We start from the raw sequence: 20,740 nt of genomic DNA, 5'->3' as shown, positions 1-20,740 counted from the left end.
CACACGCACACGCACACGCACACGCACACACACCCACATGCAGGCCTCTCCAACCCTTCCCTGACCTCCAATCTCTCCCTTTCTCCCTCTTCCTCTCTTTTTGTTCCAATGTGTTCCAGGCTTCCGTGCAGCTGGGTGCTGAACACAACTTTGCCATGAGCGTTCTGGGCCGGATCAAGGGCCGCACTGGGCTGAAGGTGGTGGTCCGGGCCACCAGCCCCAAGGCGGGCCAGTTGGTGGGGAACGCCAAGGAGCTCTCGGACGAGTTGCAGATCCAGGTGTGTGTGTGTGTGTGTGTGTGTGTGTGTGTGTGTGTGTGTGTTTGTTTGCTAAGGCTGCTAATTGGATGGGTGCGGCACCTCATGTTGAGTTTCAGATATATGCATGATTGTTGCCATATGTCCAACAAAAAGCAGGTGTCCCTCAAATGCAGTCAGGAATCAAAGCACTCAGTGGCACTGTTCTAAGCTTGTTTTTTTTTTTCCTTAAAAACTTTACACCAAACTATAGCTGAAGATTTTTCAGATATGTTACAGATGTTTCACAGTTGTCATCAAAACTCATTTCCAGCCCGTATTGTCTGTCTGTCTGGTTCAGGTGTATGACAACCTGCAGCTCGTCATCCCTGCTGTGCAGGTGGAAGAGATTTTGATGTCTCCAAACTCCAACATCAAGCTCCAAACTAACAGGTGAAAGAACAGTCCTGTTTATATAAATATATCAGTCATGGAGACGGAATATATGTGATGGGATCTGGGAAAACCCATCACATGGTGAAAACAAACAAAACTTGAGTTCTGCTCCGTTTCAACCCTCTCTGGTGAATTTCCCAGATACCATCACATATAGAGGCTCTTTCAAAGGGCTTTCAAATGATTTGTACCTCTTGACATTCCCTTCCTACCCATAAACATTACAGAAAGGTTGCAGATGCCACAGAACTTAGTCCTGTGTGTGTGTGTGTGTGTGTGTCTCACCTTCAGGGATGGAGTTGGTGTCCTCTCCTACCAAGTGCTGGACTGTCCAGACAAAGCATCACTGATCCAGGTGGACGACATGGGCCATTTATCATCCGGATCACTCACGGGTACCTCCTCTCTGCAGGTTAATTCCCAGGAGAGCTTCGGTGTCAATCAGACGCTCATTCTGGCCGTAAAGGTACTGTCACCGACTCACACGCCACAGGACTGGAGATTTACGTGTTTAATCTGATTTATCTCGTAGGGAAAGCAAGACACAGGACTGTTAAAATATGTGTGTTAAATGTGATTTACCTCACAGTAAGACCCAGATTGAGGGCTGTAGCAATGTGCTAAATTTGATTTACTTCATGGTAAAAGCAGCACACCTGTGTGTTGATCTGATTTAAAGTCACAATACCAGCAAGATGCAGAGAAAATGACTTTTCTGTGGTGAATCTGAGACCCCACAGCTCACACTGTATTTCTTTTTTTTTTTAGGTTTTTCACAAGAGTGAAATATAAACAGTTCTATGTAATCTGTTTGTCTAAGATTCACTGTAAACATGGTTTTACTCCTGTCACTTATTAACAATTTCCAGTAATGAAGTCTCTTAATTACTTAATCAGATGATCTCCAATTACCATATTCAGATGCATCCATCCATTAGCAGATGTGAGCTCACACACTGTGTGTGTGTGTGTGTGTGTGTGTGTGTGTGTGTGTCCAGGTGGTGCCTGTGTCTTACCTGCGCATCAGCACAAGTCCGGTTCTGCATACCACAAACCGAGAGAGCCTGTCAGCCATCCCCCTGGGAACAGTGCTCTCCTTCCAGGTGCACTTCCACGACAGCACTGGAGACCTGCTCCACAGCCACAACTCCCAGCTCACCTTCGCCACTAACAGGTACGCACCAGGTTGGGGGGTTGGCGGAGGGGTAGTGTATGACAATGTACAGGCACATGTAGGGTGGAGTGGACTGGTTAGACAGGAAAATATATGGCTCTGTAGAAAACCATGATGACAAAAAGGCCCTTCTGTGGTGGAATCTGATTTCCCTTGCAGTAAAGGCACAGGCACAGGAGACATGTGCTAACTGCATGGTTCTGTAGATAGCATGAGATGGAACAGTGTCATTGTTCTTTCTATAGAACCACAAACAGGAACATTTGACATTGAGCAATGTGGTTCTGTTGAAAACATGACTAATTAACACGCATATGAAGTGGAACAGTTTGGTTATGGGGGAAAAAAGAAGAGGTTCCTGCTTAGTCTGTGAAATGTAATTTAATGTGCAGTTATTTTCTGTTTCAGATTTGACCTTGATTAACCATATCACTCGGCAACGTTGGCTAAAACTTCCCTGGTTAATTAAAAAACAAAAATCTCAAGAGTTCCTGCTCTATTTCTTTTTACTTCTCTCTCTCTTCTACCTTCTATCTCTTTCTTGCTCTCTCCCTCTCACTCTCTCCCTCCCACTCTTATTAATAGAGAGCGAAATGATCAGTTTGCTCTTGTTGCACACATAAGGAATCTGTCTCTCTCACGACCGCAACTCAAGGTTATTGGTAGAATTCTCAGAGAACGTAAACCTTAATATCATGGTTGCTGTACAATTATTTTGCATTATTCAGTCAACACCAGCTTGTTATAACTTCAGTGGAATTATATAGACATTTAGGCCTTTTTGAAGTTAGAAAACAGATGTCTGAAGTATCTTTAGTCACCAACTGTGTGTCCCTGTAAAACAGTATCCCAGACATCCCAATGGACGAGAGGCAGTTGATAGACCAAGTGAGGGTGTGTGTTGTCCAGACGTGTGGGTTTGATTCCTGCAGGTCCTCCACAGCACTCTACCTCCGTGCCTTTTCTCCATGTCGCAGTTTGAGTGCTTTTTCCCGAGCGAGCTCAGTTAATGGGAGCCAGAGAAACCGAGGCACACACAGCCACGTGGTCCTGTTGTAGCCGTCGTGGAGGCAGCCAGGGAGTCCCACTTGGCCCTGCCATAAATTGATGCTATCGCTTTGTTCTGCATGCAGCAGAGAACAGAAAACTAATCTGGATGGATGAAGGAAAGGCTAGATGTGTGGATGGCTGGGCTTTCTGTCTGTGTCTCTCTCTCTCTCTCTCTCTCTCTCTCTCTCTGCGCAGTAGTCAAGGAAACTCGCACATTTAATTCCTCAGCAGTAATTCTCCCAAACCAAGCCTGTGAGACCAAAAACTCCCTCTGCACCTGTGTTATGGCAGACCACTAGGTCAGGGTCAGCAGAATGTATTTATCCTCCAGGGACTGGTCAAGCCTAGCCTGGCTAACGTCAGACCTCATCTCATTGAGATGGGGTCTGGGAACTAGACATTAATTTTCTCGTATTTGAAACGTGGTTTACGAATGCCCAGAGCCGTTTATTGGGCAATACGAATGTCTATCAAATGCGTCTGTACCAAAGATTCTTGAGCTCTGTTCTAGAATCTTTGGTCTGTACGTGGCTCATAATGGCTCGTCTTGCTGCCCTCCCTCCGTTCTGTGATTTGGTTCCTTTGTTGAGGTGAAAACGAAGTCCATAGAATCCAGGCTGCCTAGCAGCGTGAATAAAATTGCGCGCGTAAGGCAGCATGGGAAAACCCAGGCTAGGTCAAGCCCCATACCCCCAGGCTAGGTAAAGCCCCCCACCCCCAAGCCTAGGTCAAGCCCCCCCAGGCCCCTCTCTCTGCCTTTGCCAGTGTCTACCTGGTGTGTCCCACTTTTCTGAACATCTGGTCTCCCTTGAGCTGGCTGGAGACAGAAATTAAGCATTTGGTCCAGAGCTTTTGTCACAATCGGCCTTACCGTAACCGAACACACAGAAATAGACCTGTATAATACGAATCACAGTCTAACATCTTTATTATCTAGGTCAGATGTTTGAAGAGAAGGATTACAATGTTTGAACTTGGAAAATAAATGTTTCAGCCATCTTTATCCCTTTTCAATGAAAATGCATTATGGATGTGTTCTCATTCACTGGGCTGAATTGCAGCATGCAAAAGTAGGCCCAGTATATTAAAGTTCCCGACACACATTGTGTTCTAATTTCAGGGTGGTTGTTAGTATGGTTGTAATGGGCATCTTTCACTTTGTGGTCCTTGCTGTCTTCCAGCTCAGGCAGTGATTAAGATAATTAAGAAAATGTTAATGATGACAAATATTACAATTATGTTGCTTATAGTAATTTTCATTATGTCACAGTTCATTTATTCACGCTCGTTATTTTATAGGGTCTACATATTCATGTTCATGGTCCTCCACTGTTACCTTTGTATTATTGGATATATTATTCGTTATGTATGTGTTTCTCCTCTACCAAATGTTCATGTTCATCTCACGTTTACATCATTGAGTTCATCAAGTTCATGAGCTCATAACCGCCCATAGTCCGATCTTATCATGTACAGCTCACTGCTGCTCAGGCGTTAGAAGTATCAGGTTCCCCCAGTGGGGCCTATGTAGGATATATTACCATAGTGCTAGTATATCGAGGAATATGCAAACTAATTCCTTATCAAAGTTCCACTTGTAGCTGGAGCACTCACTGCATCGCTGCAAAACGTTTTTGGTTGCCAAACTTAATTCAGGTGTAGTCGTAATTTCTCGTCGAATTTCTCCTGTCCTTGTACTATTCAATTTCAGTAGTCCACTCTCTCCCGTTGATGTTGACCTGATGAAAACTTGCAGTGTTGCCAGCTCATTCATTGAATTCAGTCATCTCTTTTTGCATGTCTTAACAATTAATAACAACGCTAGACAAATAGCAAATAGAATATTGCAATAGTAGGCCTACCATAATTATCAGAGACAAACTTCTAAACTCAAGATAATTCTTTGGCATCAACATAGTAGTTCATCATCATCATCATCATCATCACAGCCATGTTGGCATTTTAAAGGCTACTATAATATCCTTTTACGCATTCAGTTCAAGGTATTGCTCAACAATGCTATTGGTTGGCTTTTGCCAAACCTTTCGTTGATCAATTCTGCCCAGTTAATGCCTTTTTATCACACCTTTCTGCTTGCTTTACGGCACGTTCCAACACTATACACTCCTGTTATCGCTGTGAGATTCTGTGCTCAAACTACCACTGAGTGTGTTCTCCAGCATGTGTTCTGACTGCGTCCTGTCTGTCCCTCCCTGCGTGCAGAGACGACCTGGTGCAGGTGGCGAAGGGCGGCAGTAACAGCACGCTGACGGTGCGCACTGTGAACGTGGGACTGACGCTGCTGGGCGTGTGGGACGCGGGACAACAGGGACTGTCCGACTACCTGGCCCTGCCCGTGCAGCACGCCATCTACCCCGAGGAGGCCCACAGCCTGGTGGTGGGGGACGTGGTGTGCCTGTCCACTCCGCTCGTCAGCGCAGAGGGTGAGGGCGTGAGAGCTGCTGGACGACTGATTGGGGGAATAGCTGATTTAGAATGAATGTTTAAATGAATTATCCAATATATTATTGCCCCTCCTTCTCTTCCAGGCCTGACTGGAACGTGGAGGTCCTCAGCCAGTGGCGTGCTGGAGGTGGACCCCAAGACCGGCGTGGCTGTGGCCAGAGACGTGGGCAGCGTGACGGTCTACTACGAGATACCCGGCCAGCTGAGCACATACCGCGAGGTAGTAGCAGCGCCAGGCTATTCATCCACAGCATGTGCTAATTTGATTTACTTTAATGCGCTTAAAATTATAATTTTAAAAATGTCACACAGTGCCTTCACACAGTTGGTCTGTGTACATTGGCAAAGGAGTCCTCCAGAGCTGAGAGGGTGGTTCTGTGTGTATTGAGTGGTTAGTTAGAAGGTCTGAGACGGTAACCGATTTGGCCCTTTTCTGGTGTGGAATCGTCAGATCTGTACTGGATTGGGGCCAGATCTGTGGTAGACCCACCCGGCTCACCCCCAGGGGAGGTGTGCTTGTGCTCGGAAGTGGGGCTCCGTGCCGATGCATCTTATCACCTCATCAGCAGTGTCCAATCTCTCCTGCAGCTGTCACACTGTTGGCAAGGCTGTCCAACACACGCGCACACACACACACACACACACATACACACACATACCACTGATCGCATTAATTAGCTTTCTTCAATATTGGCCTCTCCTAGTGTGTGCTGTGCAAGTTTTAATGTTTTTTTCTGAAATGTTAAAAGCATTTTGTTCAAGCAGTTTACCGGTCATGGTGTATTTGCATTTGTATACTCAGAGTTGGAGTCAGACCAGTTGATGGTCACACAAGAGAGGATGAGACCAAACAAAATCTGTTGCTTTGCTTGGTTTGGCTTCTGAGTATCTCCTAAAGGAGAATCCACAGGGTCTGACTGTATCTAAAAACAGGATTTCATGAAGGAGTCAATCATCTATGGGAAATGCTGGGATCTGAGCACATTTCTTTTGCTTTAATCCTCTTTGCTGTTAATTTGCACTGTGCTGAAATCACCTCTGGTGCCCCTCTGACAGGTTGTAGTTGACGCCGCCACCAAAACATCAGTCATGGCTCCTTCAACACCTGGGAAAGACAGCCGCGAGTCCAGAGTTTTCCTTACCACCAGAGATCGTGGCACCAACCTCAAAGGTGAGCTAAAGAGAAACAATAGAGGCCATTGTATTATTTTAACTGTAGTGTTAACCGCATACAGTAACAATCAAATTCAAATTTATTTGTATAACACGCATGCCATATAGTAATGACATGGACTTGTATAAGAACTGCAGGTTACAAATTAAGCAATTAATCAATTAAGGAATTGGAATATAGTGTGTGAGGCTACTTAAAGTAAACCCTAGATCCTATAGCCTGCTCAGCTGCTGCACACTGTTGAAACTGAAAAAGAGATGCTGTCTAGAGATGCTGTGTTGAGATGCTAGATGCTGTCTATAGTAGAGATGCTACATGCTGTCTAGAGATGCTCTAAGGTGCTGGAAAGGTGGAGAGAGCTGTGGTGCAAACAGGACCCAAGTTCAAGTCTAGCCCTTTCCTTGAACCCTCCCCTTTATTTCTGCTTGTTACTTGCCACTGTTCTATCAAAGGCTATAGAGGAGCCCATAAAAAAATATATTTCAAAAAAGAGCTATTTGGTTCACATGGCCTTTGTCAAAGTCTCTCCTTTTAAAGTATGATTCGAATTCATGATGTTTACCAGGGATAGATGGAATTTCTAGCTGGGCCTTGTTGAAATTGTACTTGCTAATCAATCACAACGCCCAAGAGAACCCCACAATCCAGTTTTTTGTTGCTCTGAGCATCTATTTTTGTGATGGCAATTACAATATTAAGCCATCTACCTGAAGTATTCCAGAAAGAAATTTCTGCTTAGTTTGTTTTTAAATATAAAATTACATTTCCTTTAAATGAATGAACGTTGCTTGAACGCTGCTGGGTGAAGTTCAAGACTTTCACAGAGTGTAGATGGGTTTCTCTGCTGGAGCTGCTGGATGATTTATCAGTCGAGGGAGAAAGCAGGACGTGAGTGTGGGTAAGAGGATTTTTTTTAAGGGGGGTGGGGGGTGATGGTGTAGTGTTGACTGATCAGCAGCAGGATGGAGACTGACGGGACACGGGGAGGAAAAGGAGGCTTTTTAGAATGCAGTGGCATTTTTCCTTTTCCCGCAGGTTCATGTTCAGCTGCGCAGACAGAGCGCATCCCGGCGCTGCACCCAGAGAGCTCCGTACGCTGCGTCCTCTCCTTCACCAGCGAGGCCATCGGCTTCTCCGCCCACGACGTCTTCCACACCGACACCGGCTTCGACACCAGCGCAGGTACTCCATAGTGTAGCTCAGCCGATAGAGACCTTCATAAATATGGCCTTCATGGCATCCACATAAAGAGAGCCATTTCTTAGCAAACTGGGTTCAATGTGGGTCCCTTACTGAGCCAGTGATGTAGCTCACCTGACACTGGTGTCTTAAAAGAACAGATAATCTACCTTTTTTATACACATGAACAATCCTATCTTGGCAAAATAGTCTACCTTTTTTATACACATGAACAATCCTATCTTGGCAAATTGTGTTTTGAAGTAGTCGCATTAGTGTCAATGTGCACCTGAAATAGGAGCCTCAGCAAAATAAGAACCTTAATGAGCATAGAACTTTAATGAACATTAACTTTAAATGAATTAAATTAAAAAGGATCTAGCCTACCTTTTGCACCTGAACAATCCTGTTAACAAAATAGATTATTTGAATTTCAGCCTTCCAGCAAATGTAAGCGATTTTGAAGTACAAAGACCACACATGGCCTCATGGCTTCAGTTAAGACCCTTGTAGATGTCCAAAGGGCTCTTGATTAGAAACTTTTTTTGCTGAAAGTGCATTATAGATCCGCAGTAACTTGAATGTCACAGAAGTATTTACCATGAAGTACAACTTAGGATAAATATCTCAGTAAATGGAAGTTAACCAGCTAGGATAAAAGGATCTAAAATGGTTTAACTGTAAGATGTAAATAGACCCTCATTATGAGCTGTTTTATGGAATGGTGACCCCTCTACAGTAAGGATACTCCATCTTGAGACTGGGATAGACCAGTCAAAGGAAGAACAGGTTACGCAGTGAAAGCTGTAAAATTCTGCTTTTTACGATCTACTGATCGATAATGTAAACACTCATTGAATTTATCAACCGAGGCCCATTTCAAGTGGCCTGATATTCTAGCGGACTAATGGGTTTGTCCCTGATAGTGTGAAGCTAATTGTCTTTGGGAGTGCCTGCTCACCATGCTGACTTATCTGAAAAGGGAGGCACGCAGGAGGCCCAAACCAGTGAACTGGAGACATTTGTAACTATAAAGACTTAGTGGTAAATTAGGTTCTGTAAGTACATGAAGTATGCTTAACTGGTTCTATTAGAGATGGAAGACTTTGACAAAAAGATTATTTGCACCCCTAGAAGTATAGCATCAAAAATCAACTGTAAAAGAAACATGTATTAGACATGTCCAATGATTGATATGAATATATACACTCTAACATGTTGATACTATATAGATGAGTGAACTTAAAAATATATATTTTTTATATAGGCAACTGGGCTTGTTTCAATTTGAAAACCCGGTTGTACAATAATTCTGCTATACTGGTTTTGTTTTTAGACTTCTATCAAACTCTTCTCTGGTCATTCTCTGGTCTCCTCCAGGCCTCTACAGCTGTGTGGTGACCCTGCAGCCGGTCACTGACCAACAGATAAAGGTGTTGAGCATGTCCATGACCAACCTGCTGGTCAAGGCTGGCGTGGAGAGCAGCCACTTCTCCGGCGAGCAGGTCGGAGCCCTGCTTCCTGTCAACCCGGGTCTCTATAGTGACCAGAACGAAGTGATCCTTAGCAACCAGCACACCTCAGCTGATGTCACAGTATATGGAGCCCCTGGTGCCCTTGGAAGCTTGGAGGTGACTTCCTCACTATTGTCGCTTGTTATTGATTAAGTAAAGTGTAGTGGCTCCACATTGATTGGGTGTGAATCACAGGATGTGAGACTTGAGGTTTGCAAGGAGTCTCAGCAGTAGGGGATGAGGCGGCACTTGGGAGACGTTCTTAATTCTTAACACTATGCGGCGGTCATAATTATGTACTGTTATGCGGTACAGCTAATGAATTAAGCAAAGGTTGTGACTTTGCACAGTGCACAACTGGTAAAACTAAAGGAGTAATTTGTGTTCAAATTGCTATGGCTCAAAGCATGTTCAACATGAAATCAGTGTTTTATTCAGATGCTGAAGAACTGCTGATCTTAAGTTAACATAACAAATTGAAATGCATTGATCATTTTAATTAAGTTCAAGCACTCTCATATGGTATTAAAAACATGGTAGGCTTTATTCATAGAACTTAATTGAATAGGACTCCCAGTATCTCGAAGTTCTCACAGTTAATGCTGGTTCATGCACTAAAGTAAGTTCACCCTCCATCACCCTCCAGGTGACCTCCAGCTCACCTGCAGTAGTGATCAGCGAGAGAGAGGTCTCCCTGACCTACCCAAGCTTCGCCAGGTACACCGTCACTGCGTCGAACCCACAAGGAGCCTCCTCGGCCACCATCTCTGTTAAGAGTCCTTCCAGCAACCAGATGCTCACCATACCGGTCACCATCATGCATGTGATAGAAGCCAGTGCACAGCATAGAGGTTGGTGTGCCTGAATTGCAAAATGGGTTTGTTTACAAGGCATGTACCATTGGGCTTGATTTGGTTACTCGCCCTGTTACAGAGTGATACAGATTACTAGAGTGATAGGGGAGAGAAAAGCCTGTTGATTAGAACGTTTTGGTAGTGCTTTAGTGTCTGTTATTTATTGATTGTTGTTCGTGTTGTAATCAGCTCGGTCTGAATAAAGTGGTGATTCTCCTCCTCTGCACGTTTTCAACTCACAGTCGGTGCTGCTCCTGGCTCGGATGGCCCCAGCATCCTGCAGCACTTCATTGACTCCTACCAAGTGATGTTTTTCACCCTCTTCCTGCTCCTGGCAGTGACGGCCATCATAGTTATCGGTGAGTGCACCTAACGCACTAGTCCCCCAACACACAGACACACACACACACACACAGACACACACAGCCCCCCATCCCAACACTGCCTGCCGGGCAGCAACAGATAAAGCAATTAGCAAATGTTCGCTAAATCGATAGAGACATGCACAGTATAACCACTCGACTAATGAGGCTCGTTTATTGTGGTTTGGCTGTTGACAAATAACTTGCGCTTGTGGATACTTGTCCCCCCTCCTAGTATGCCATGCACTATTCTCCCCGAGGGATCAGACTCCACACCCAGCCTTCATCCAGAGCACCCCTCCATCAATGGGTAAGACCAGACTCTCTCCCGCGGCTTCCGTTCTACCACATTGGGGGTCTGAGGGTGGCTCTGTGAGACATTATTGTGTTGTGTGTTTATAATTTCTACTTTTATTTCCTTTCCCTAAGTCCTCTTGGGTTGTGTTGAAATGAGGATAAGTTGCGATCGATAATGGGCTTTCCCAGGAGCGGTTAATTATTTCAGCATTTTCTCTGTGTTACTTGTTTTGAATTGTAAAAAGAGGAATAGCCTCTTAAATTGCAGCTGGTTGTGTTCCTACCACAACAACCACAACAGCTCTCATTCTCTCACTTTGAGTTCTGCTCTGTCGAGCAGTGTCAGAGTGTGCATGTTGTTGTTGTTGTTGTTGTTGTTGTTTTTTGCCAAGCTCCAAACCCTGATTCTGCTCTGCTGCTCTAAACTGAGTCTGGTCACTTCTGTGATTTTCTTTCCAGCCACTCCAACCCACAGTGGGTTCCAGAGGAATTTCAGCCCCTCGTCAGCCAATAACAGCCCTCGGCAACGCACTCCACTGTACTCCACAGATTACAACATGCGCTAGTGCTGTCGATGGCAGACCCCGGACGTGTCAGAGTGGAGAGAGAAGTGCCTTACTCACTTACTCCCATGACTATTACAGGGCTTTTTTTTTGTATCGCAAGTGTGAACTGATTCATAAACAGAGTGTGTGTGTGTGAATGAGTGAGAAAATAAGTAACGGAGGGATTTTGAATGTGCATGCATTGTGTGTTGTGTTTGTTTTATTATTATTATTATTATTATTATTTCTGTGTGTAGGGATGTGTACATGTATATATGAAACATGGCATCTAATGAAGTGTCTTTTACAGCTGAAGTGTTGTGTGTTAACTGAATATTTTTGCTACATTAGCTTTTATTTATATTACATCTTTGTTTGTTTTCCTGCTTTGCACTGTTTGCAGCGTTGATTTTTTTCCCTTGTGTACCTTTCAGATTGAATAATAATAATAATGATGATGATGTGACACTCAGGAGAAACAGTGATGGTTTGCGGATGCAAATCTAAATAATGGTATTTCTGTCCAAAACTGTGTGTAGCATTGCTAAGACAATTGTATGACCACTGATTCCATCCCGTTAATGTTATGAGACTATTTCAAAGGTGTCTCAGCAAGTGAAAGTTAAAAGGCCAGTTGATCTTTTTTACATCTTGATTTCTAATTTCTAAGCGTTGGTATTTAAAAGTGTATAATGCCTTAAAAGGCATATCTCAGACTCACCTCACACCTCCATAGTAATGTGAAACACGTGAAATGTGAGACAGCTTTCAGTTTGGTGCAGTCAGTACATCTGACAACAGTTCTTTTGTGAATTTAACAGTACCTGTGAAACGAGGACATGCGCTTATGTATGTCCGCACTTACAGATTCAAATCAGGTTTGTTGAGGCATTTTATGTGGCCTTTTGAGACTGCAGCGTCATTGCAGAACGAAATGAATCATGCCTTCTGTAATGTATTTGTGAAAATGTTAATGCTCTAAGTTTGACTTTTATTTGATTTTATTTTATTTTATTTTATTTTATTTTATTTTATTTTATTTACTAGTTGGTCAGCTAAAATGCACTGAGACTTCACTTCATCAGTGGGTGGTTGTGAATGGACAACACTGACAGATCAAAGCAAGTAAAAAAAAAGCAAAAAAATAATGGAATTCTTGAAAGCGTTTTTGTGAGATCTTCACATTTCCGATTAATATTGGAATCGTCTAGCTTTGTTTGTTTTATTGAGAGTAGCTGGCCTGTGTTTGCACTATCTACTCTAATCCGTCCTTTTTCAGTTGAAGCCATTGCGTCTTCATGCCTTTCACCACAAGATTTGTTGTCGCAAAAAAAAATGTTTTTCATTTGACAATCTGTACATGTACAGTACTAGATGCTGCCTGGCTTTGTATGTTTTGTTAAATAAATGCTGGTCTTAATCCATGTGCTCTTGGTTTTCATTTCCTATGCCATTTGATTCTTTCTCAAAATCTATGTGCAAAATGTGTATAATCCTGACTGATGTTTTAGATTGCTTGAGACTCCATCTCAAGCACATTATCACTTTTTATCAGAAAATTTCAAGATTCCATTTTTTTTATGTATGGAAGTTGCAATTGGGAGCAAGTGCAAGAGAAAACTCTAGTTGGGAAATTCCCCAATACTGTACATGTTTCTGAAACTGGCATCCAACCAGAAGCCTTTGGATGGATAAGTTGCCATCTCTGATGCTGGTTCAGATCAAGGACAACCCCGCACACATACTCACACACACACAGATGGTAGGGCACCTCTTGAACAGCTCTGGCCCAGTTTTGGTGGTCTCCAAGGCTCCCAGCACCATACATGTTTATGCGGCTGGCATTCAACTAGAGGCTTCTGGATGGAGGAGTAGCCTGTACTGTATATGCGGAGCATTGACCCAGGTGTTTCACCTGACACCCACAATGTACTCAGTGCAGGAAATCTAGTGCTGTGTCTGGGCCTGTAGAAGCTTAGTGCTGCACATGTGTCGGAGGTTGGCATTGAACCTGGAGTCTCTTGATGGTGATTCAGACCAGGTAACCATAGTATGCACCTGACACCAGCGATGCCCCATCCTCTCTACCAACAGGACCAGATCTGGCCTCGAGCCGTTTTCCCGGAGCGAGCAAGTCGGTGTATATTCGGGATGCCAGGGCCAGCCCCCATCAGAGAGGCTCTGCCATCTGGCCGCGAGCCAGAAGGATCTTAGCGCTGCAGCAAACCCCTGGTCCAAAGCACACTTCTCTCTGCAGCACGCTCTCCATTCTGGAGCCAACCAAGCCTGTCCTCTGCCACCTGCCTGCTGTTTTCTGTCATGACTCCACTGTAGGGACATGTTCCTCTTTGTGTGTTTTTTTTTATTTTTCAGAGCTCTGACAAAAGAAAGGGTCAAAGGAACACAATGCCTGAATAATGTCCATGTTTGTGATCTTTAAGGCTTTTAAAAATAAAAGGTTAATCGGCACCAAAGGTGTAGACAAAACGCGACAGCCCGAGACTAAACCAACTTAATCCACCTTATTGCATGCGGATCAGAGAGGGCGCCAGTGACGGGGATCAGTTTCAAAATGTGAAATCAGTGCTTGCGCCTCTGGACTAACAAGCTCTCTGTGTCTGTGTGTGTGTCTCTAGCTCTGTGTGTCATCTTCCTCTGCTTCTGATTGGACTTAAAAGGGTACCATCACACCCTTATTTTACAACATGGTGGCTTACTCTGCATGGGGGTTGTAATTCGTCCCTCAACATAGATCAATGCAACATGCAGGACAGCATGCATAGATCACATGATATCTGCTGTTTTCAATGTGTGCAGTCCACCAACCATGGGAACACACACACACACTACATATGAATACTTCTGTCAGGTGTTGCAGTTGAATGGTGTCTTTCAGTACAACAAGCGATTGATTTATTTAAAAAAATAATTTATTTACTATACCTGTGACCATTAAAGTGTTGGGAAATGCAGCCACAGCAGCAGAGAAATCACTGCAGTGCATCTTTTCTCATGAGGCTGGAGAATTCATTAACAGATTTGATTAGGATTAAAGTAGTCGGACCATCGTTGAAATTAGGCTGCATGGTGATGGTGAGACATGTTTGCATTTTTTGTTAAGTAAAGTTCACATGGGTGAGGATGAATTGATACAATTGTATTTTAAGGATGTCCACGATTTAAATGCGTTAATCAACATAATGATTGGCCTGCAGCATATAAAAACGGCTGTTGGGAAGGTGAACAATATATTGTGAGGTGACAACCCCTCAAAGGGTTAAATAGGTTTCCTCTCAGTGGAACGGCATTCGGAGGTTAGTTACAGTGGCGCAGAGCGTGTGGACGGCACTCTGCTGCGGACGTGCGCAAACCAACTTCATTCCCACTCATTCAGTCAGTTACCTGAAATGTAAACAATGGCGGACACGGGACACGTATGTTCGAAAAGCCACGGTGATTAGCCTCAATGGAGAGACGACTGACATTTCAGGGCGCGGGCAGCCCGTATGGGAACGAGATGGAGAGCCCAATCGACAACCCAAACAAGGCTGCCGAATATCTGAAGGAGCTTAACAAAATTATTGAGACCCAACAGGAGTTGCTGGAGAAGCAAAAGATTCGCATTGAGGAGCTTGAGCAGCAAGTAACAGAGCTGTGCAACGAAAATGCCTGTCTGAAAGACGAATACCAGCGGCATCTCCTTACTTGCAGATTGCAACAGGGCAATTGTCATTCGGCCCTGGGATCTATACAAGAAAACGCCACTCAAGAGAAGTAAGATAACTCTATTGTGATTATATTCACGGCCCGCTGCTTGCTTTTCCCCTCGTATGAAAGTGAATGAAATGAGACTTTTGTGATAAGAACTATTATCCATACGCCCAAAGCGTGAACTTTTGTGGATGTGCTAAGCTAACGTTAGTTAACCACAACTGCTGTTGGCAGTGAGTTCTTCAAGTTGTTAGACGGGTGTGATTAACCTTAGTCATACAGTAGAGGGCAGGAAGTAACAATTGAAGTAACAATTTAGTAATGCGATTCTCTTCAGTGCTTTATTGTCTTGGTTAAGGTACATACCTATATAAGGTAGGCTATATGGACACACACACACACACACACACACACACACACATATACACCGCTCGATAAAATCTACTGTGTTTGGTACAAACGATATAATCAGGAAAAATAATTTATTTAGCAATATGCGCTTTGTTGTCTGGAAAATAAGCCCCAGTTCGCCTAGCTGCTTTTGGTTACATGTGGGTTGCGCCAGTAGCCCCTAGTCTTATCATCAGTCATATCAATAATTAATGAGTGGTCGGTGTCACCATATTTACCAATTTGCCGTCTTGTGCGCCTGCAGTGTGCCACAGTAATGGAAAGGTGGTGGAGATGTGACTTTTGTTCTATGTCAAGTAACAACAGAACCAGCTGGATTTATTTAGACATTGTGTATCCATACTTAGACTAGAGTGAACAAGGTTGCAAAGCTGCAAATTGTTCTGTCCGCATTTTAAACTTTTCTGTTTGTGCGCCCTGATGTAAATGCAACGTGTGGTCTCCGTTGCGCAGAATGTCTGACAGTGCTGCCATAGCCAAGCTTGTACCCTGGTTTGTCTCTATAGTGTAGCTAGACTTTTGAGTGGATTTAATGCCCAGGTCAGCGTAAATCCGGGATATTTGTGGAATGCAGCCCAAGCCTGGTTTAATGTCCGGTGGCAGTGTGCATTTCACTCATGTGTGCATTTCACTCTCCGCGTGTCCACTGGAGAAATCAATTACGCAATGACTTCCAGATGTTTCGGGGTAACGTTACCGCTAAATGCAGTGAAGTCTTTATCTCTAGGCTGGCCCGACTCCCGTCTGTTCATCCTCAACAATTGAATTTATCGGATTTTTAACGAGTTTTAGTCTCTAAAATCCATTACAATTTAAAAAGTATATTATTTTAAAATCACCTAGGCGACGTTAGGGAGAAAGTGCTTATTTGACATCTTTATTCTGTATTGAAATTAAATGGAGGGTGTCAGACAGTGGTCAAAACAGCCTTAATCATCCACACATTCATTTCTTATAATACGTGTATGCTTTATTCCTCATAGTGCCTATTCACTTCCTTTGTGATACAGTGTTACAGGCAGAACTGCAAAACAATGGATATTACAAGCTCAAGGACCCTTATGTTCTTTCCACCTTCACACCTCTGTGATTTGTTCCCAATGACACTAATTTGATCTGACAGCAGTCATTAATGTGAAATGAGTTTTAAGGTCTATTATGAAATTTGAACAGTGAAGGGGACACAACATATACAGTGTTAGTTTTGACAGAGAGTGAGGATTGACACCATTCTCAAAGTGGAAGAGAGACTGAACATAAGGCAGTACACATATCTGATGACAACAAACAAACAAACAAACATAATGACATCACTTGGATGAGGTGGGAAGGAGGGCACGGAATGACCATGAACAAGCTCTTGGAGTTGCCTTGGGCTCACCCTTTTCAGGCTCCCAAAATGTAAAGGTGCAGTCTGTGACTGTGATCCCCATACACTTTTTGTCAATTTCACCAAATTTTACAAGACTCATTGGCTCATGCACTGTCTTTGTGTGTCTATTCAGTTGTTGCGACAACAACAACTTTGATGGTCAATGGTCATACACAATCCTGGCTCTGTGAATGGGAAGCAAGCATAGTGGCTCTGACTGGGCATAAACAGTCCCCTACATTCAGCACTGGGCTTTAGGACCATGCAAGTTAGGGGTGAAATTTGATTGGTTGTTGTTCAAATAAACAACTTTTATTTTCAATTGGTTTTGATTTGCTTGTGTATGGATATTAGGCATCGTTGCACACTCCTTTTCAAGACTGCAGGGTTGTTTGCAGGGCTGGGTGTTCCAGGCATAGTCCTCCTCTAAGCCATTGCAAGATTGCATGGTCAGCTCTCTCTCCTAATAAGATGTTTGTCGATATCCGAATGACACTGAATAGAAGTCCTGGCGTAAATTCACTTGGAACACCTACAAGCCCTGCTCTGACTTTTGGCATATAGCTCTTCCCCCATGGATTATTGGTTAGTCAATCATGTGTAATGTTGTATTAGTCCTTATTCTATTTGCACCCCCCCCCCTCTTAATGTGATAAATAATGTAATTTTGGACAAAATTAGAAGTGGAACAACTATTCAATTTGTAGCCAGTAGCAAGTTTAAGGATGAAGCAGTTCAGATATATTTGAGATCAGACTAGCTCTTTTTTTCAGAAATGAATGGAATGTTGTTGAGGCGTTTGCATTTCTTATCTCCGCAGATGCATCTGCAAACACTCATTTAGATTCAAGCCATGTCCTGTTGCTGGATGGGCCGTATGCTGTAAACAATGTTTCTAACTGTAGACTTAAACAGACCCATTGAGGGAATAACCAGGGGCTAAATTTGGAGATGTTTTTTTTTTCATTCACTTAGTGCCCTCAATTGTTAAAGGAGAGAAGGAGGGAGAGGAGAGGACAGAATTTTTTTTAGCAAGCAGAGAAGATTATTAAGAGGAACCCCATAACCTTATGACTTTTATGTGAATCAACGCAGATGCCTGGCTATCTGAATTTCACAAGTGGGTGACATTTTTGCATAGTTCCTATATCTCCTGTGTCTCCTATGTCTCCGCATAGGATAGTGCTCCCTCTCACTGCGAGTCACTGCTCAATCTGATGCAAGGTCTCCAGTGCAAAATGCAAAATCTCCTCCCTCCATAATATTGGTGCTGGAATAATCAAATATGAATGAGATGAGGGATGAGAGAGATGCCATCCAGAGCACCCACTGCCTGCATTCTTTTCATTATGCTGGGGGAAGGCATGGGGGAGTCTCGGAGATGCTCTATGAATTTGGGAAAGGTAGAGGCTGCAGCACTGAAGGCTTGAGCGCTCTGGAGGAGGAGAGGAGAGGAGAGGAGAGGAGGGAGGGGGGGAGGAGAGGAGGGAGGGGGATGAGAGGAGGGGAGGGAGGAGAGGAGAGGAGGGAAGGGGGGGAGGAGAGGAGGGAGGGGAGGGGAGGAGGCGAGAGGGAGGGAGGGAGGGGGAGGGGGGGGAAGTGAGAGGAGGGTAGAGGGGTGAGGAGAGGAAACAAGGGGAAGAGAGAGGAGACAAGATGAGGGAAAGGGAGGGGATGGGGAGGGAGAGAAGAGGAAAGGAGAGGAGGTGCAGTGGCCACTTGAGGACTGTCAGGGTGTCTTTTGAACTCCGTCAGACGGGGAGTAAACAGACGGGAGAAGAAAAAAAAATCACATTTCATGGCCAATGAAATATTGACGATCGGAGAGAAGAATCAGGCTAAGCCCGAAACCGTGGGATTGTTCAGGAACGGGCAAACTTGCCATGCAATTTAAATCATCTCTGGTTGATTCAAGGAGAGAGTGTGGTGGTGGTTGGAATCATGACCTGCTTTAGCATGAAATGGGGTATTTAGGAGCTAAAGAGGGAGGAACTGACATTGAGCCAGACTTATGAAGCCCCATTTGTCTTGTGAGGGGACAGATTTATTCATCCATTAAGATATGTAGATTATTCCAGTGAAACCTGCCCTAGCAGTTACGAGGTGAGTCAACTTTCCACTGATCATGTGTAGCCCTCCTTAGCCAGGTTGTGCGGTCATTTCCCTCTGCATATAGGATGTCTTCAGTAAAGGAAGATTGTTACAGTAACTTCCTGTGTATTAGCCGCATTGTGTATAAGCCGCAGGCCAGTGTTTTAAGTTAAAAGAAACAAAACCATATTAATACCATATTAACTGCCCCCGTGTATTAACCTCATAGCTGAAGAAATTTTGCAAAATCAATGTATAAGCCGCAGCTAATAGTTGGGAAATTGCGGTATCCATCTTTGGACAGACATACCTGTTTTGCAGAATTGTTGACAATAATTTAGGATTACTGGGAAGATGAGAACAAAAGTTTTAGAGCAGAGTCTTTGAAATGTACTGTATGTACTATACTGTGTATCGGTAGCTGTGTCTGAAATAATTTTTCTTCGAACATCATAATGATTCATACCGAATGAAAACACTCTTACTTTCTTTGCTTGCAAAAATTGCAGTTGCTAAATACGATCGTATATTTCCAGAGACTGACCTCTGAGCGGTTTACAATTCTGACCCTACCAGCATAGTTGAGGAGATCATTTTAAAAGGCTGATCTGGGAGATTGGGGCAGCCAGCTCTCTTATCCCTGTACAACCATTTGAAAAGCCGCTCCAGTTTGTCACACCCTTGGGCTTTGGGCTCTAAACTCCGGCACTCTCCCTTTGACCTTTTCTTTGATGGTCATGGGGCTGGGGCTGGACGTAGCCGGTCTCCACGCGGGCCCTTTGATTGCCTGCTGCAACCCCCACAAGAGCACATAATGATAACTTAATGAGAGCTTTTAACTCCATCTGATTGTATTTCTCGTAAAGGTTCTGCAGAGAGGAGGAGTTTGGGGGGTCAGGGCAGTGAAAGGAAATGGCCATGTGGCCAGTCTCATCTCTACTTCCTCAGTGTCTTGTCCAGTCTCTTCTGCCCTTAGATTGGTTTTAACAGATAATTAGCAGGGGACGTTGTGCTGTTTTGGGAGCTGCTGACGAGAAAGCTGATCGCTATCATTGGAAGCAGCAGAAGAATGTTGTGTTATTGTTCTCTCTCTTGGCAAAATACAAAATACTTTACATAGCTATGCCCTATATCCTGTCTTGGTAATGCCTTTGAATCTCTCATCTAGATAAACATTATGTCTTGAGAGAGTTTTTTTGGAGTGAATCATGAGGACGGGACATGTGGATTGAAGTGGGATCTTAACATCACAATCAGAGGATTTAATAGGGTTGCGCACCACTGGAATGTTTCAGGAAAATTCTTCTTGCTGGACGTTGATGTTTAAAAAGCCGTTTTCTTATCCGAACTGGCCCAAGTACCTTGTGGGCTGGTTTAGTCACTTCAGAACATGCTTTCTTGGGTCTTGGTCTATCTCCTAAGGAGGTGGTGGTGGGCCTGTGGGTAGTCTGGGCATGCGATTTGTTTTTTTCATAATAATAATAATAACAATACCAATAACAATTGTTTTTTTTTTTCTCTAGCCGGGTATATCACGTTGGTGGTTTAGTGATTAACTTGGGTGAGTTAGCTCACAGTTAGTGGTAAACCTAAGAGCAGAGCACTCTGGCTTTATTTAGTTTGGAGAATGAAGCCATACCCAGATTTGACACTGATTGACATACCTTAAATACATTCCTGGTTTGTCAACTTTTGGTTAACTTTTTAATTTAGAGACCCAAACCCTTTTTTTTTTGTTTAAGCGACATAGTGTGGACTTGTGTTTTACTGAACACTTGCTCATTATAATGGACCAAAGAAACTAAAGACTCCCAGATCTCATTATAACATTTCTAAATGACCTCAACA

The 20,740-nt window shown here is 43.7% G+C and overlaps 2 protein-coding genes across 6 annotated transcripts in view; both read left to right on the top strand.

The window, feature by feature from the left end:
• The window catches only part of nup210 (nucleoporin 210), a 39,429-nt gene extending 26,702 nt beyond the window's left edge, over positions 1-12,727 (top strand). The window contains exons 28-40 of the mRNA XM_048241574.1: positions 120-278; positions 598-689; positions 984-1,158; positions 1,691-1,866; positions 5,140-5,360; positions 5,466-5,602; positions 6,439-6,553; positions 7,592-7,738; positions 9,116-9,366; positions 9,896-10,100; positions 10,346-10,462; positions 10,701-10,775; positions 11,222-12,727. Coding sequence (XP_048097531.1) covers positions 120-278; positions 598-689; positions 984-1,158; positions 1,691-1,866; positions 5,140-5,360; positions 5,466-5,602; positions 6,439-6,553; positions 7,592-7,738; positions 9,116-9,366; positions 9,896-10,100; positions 10,346-10,462; positions 10,701-10,775; positions 11,222-11,328 — 1,977 coding nt within the window. The 3' untranslated portion in view covers positions 11,329-12,727. The remainder of the gene's footprint in view (positions 1-119; positions 279-597; positions 690-983; positions 1,159-1,690; positions 1,867-5,139; positions 5,361-5,465; positions 5,603-6,438; positions 6,554-7,591; positions 7,739-9,115; positions 9,367-9,895; positions 10,101-10,345; positions 10,463-10,700; positions 10,776-11,221) is intronic.
• Positions 12,728-14,616: 1,889 nt separating this feature from the next.
• Positions 14,617-20,740, top strand: part of LOC125294036 (IQ motif and SEC7 domain-containing protein 1-like) — a 121,298-nt gene continuing 115,174 nt past the window's right edge. For all 5 annotated transcript variants that reach the window (XM_048242385.1, XM_048242384.1, XM_048242390.1 and 2 more), the window contains exon 1: positions 14,617-15,081. In XM_048242385.1, coding sequence (XP_048098342.1) covers positions 14,774-15,081 — 308 coding nt within the window. In that variant the 5' untranslated portion in view covers positions 14,617-14,773. The remainder of the gene's footprint in view (positions 15,082-20,740) is intronic.

The sequence above is a fragment of the Alosa alosa genome, chromosome 4 (genome assembly GCF_017589495.1).
Source record: "Alosa alosa isolate M-15738 ecotype Scorff River chromosome 4, AALO_Geno_1.1, whole genome shotgun sequence".
NCBI classification, from domain to species: Eukaryota; Metazoa; Chordata; class Actinopteri; order Clupeiformes; family Clupeidae; genus Alosa; species Alosa alosa.
Note: the sequence above shows the minus strand (reverse complement) of the source record. Positions and strands in the feature narration are given on the sequence as shown.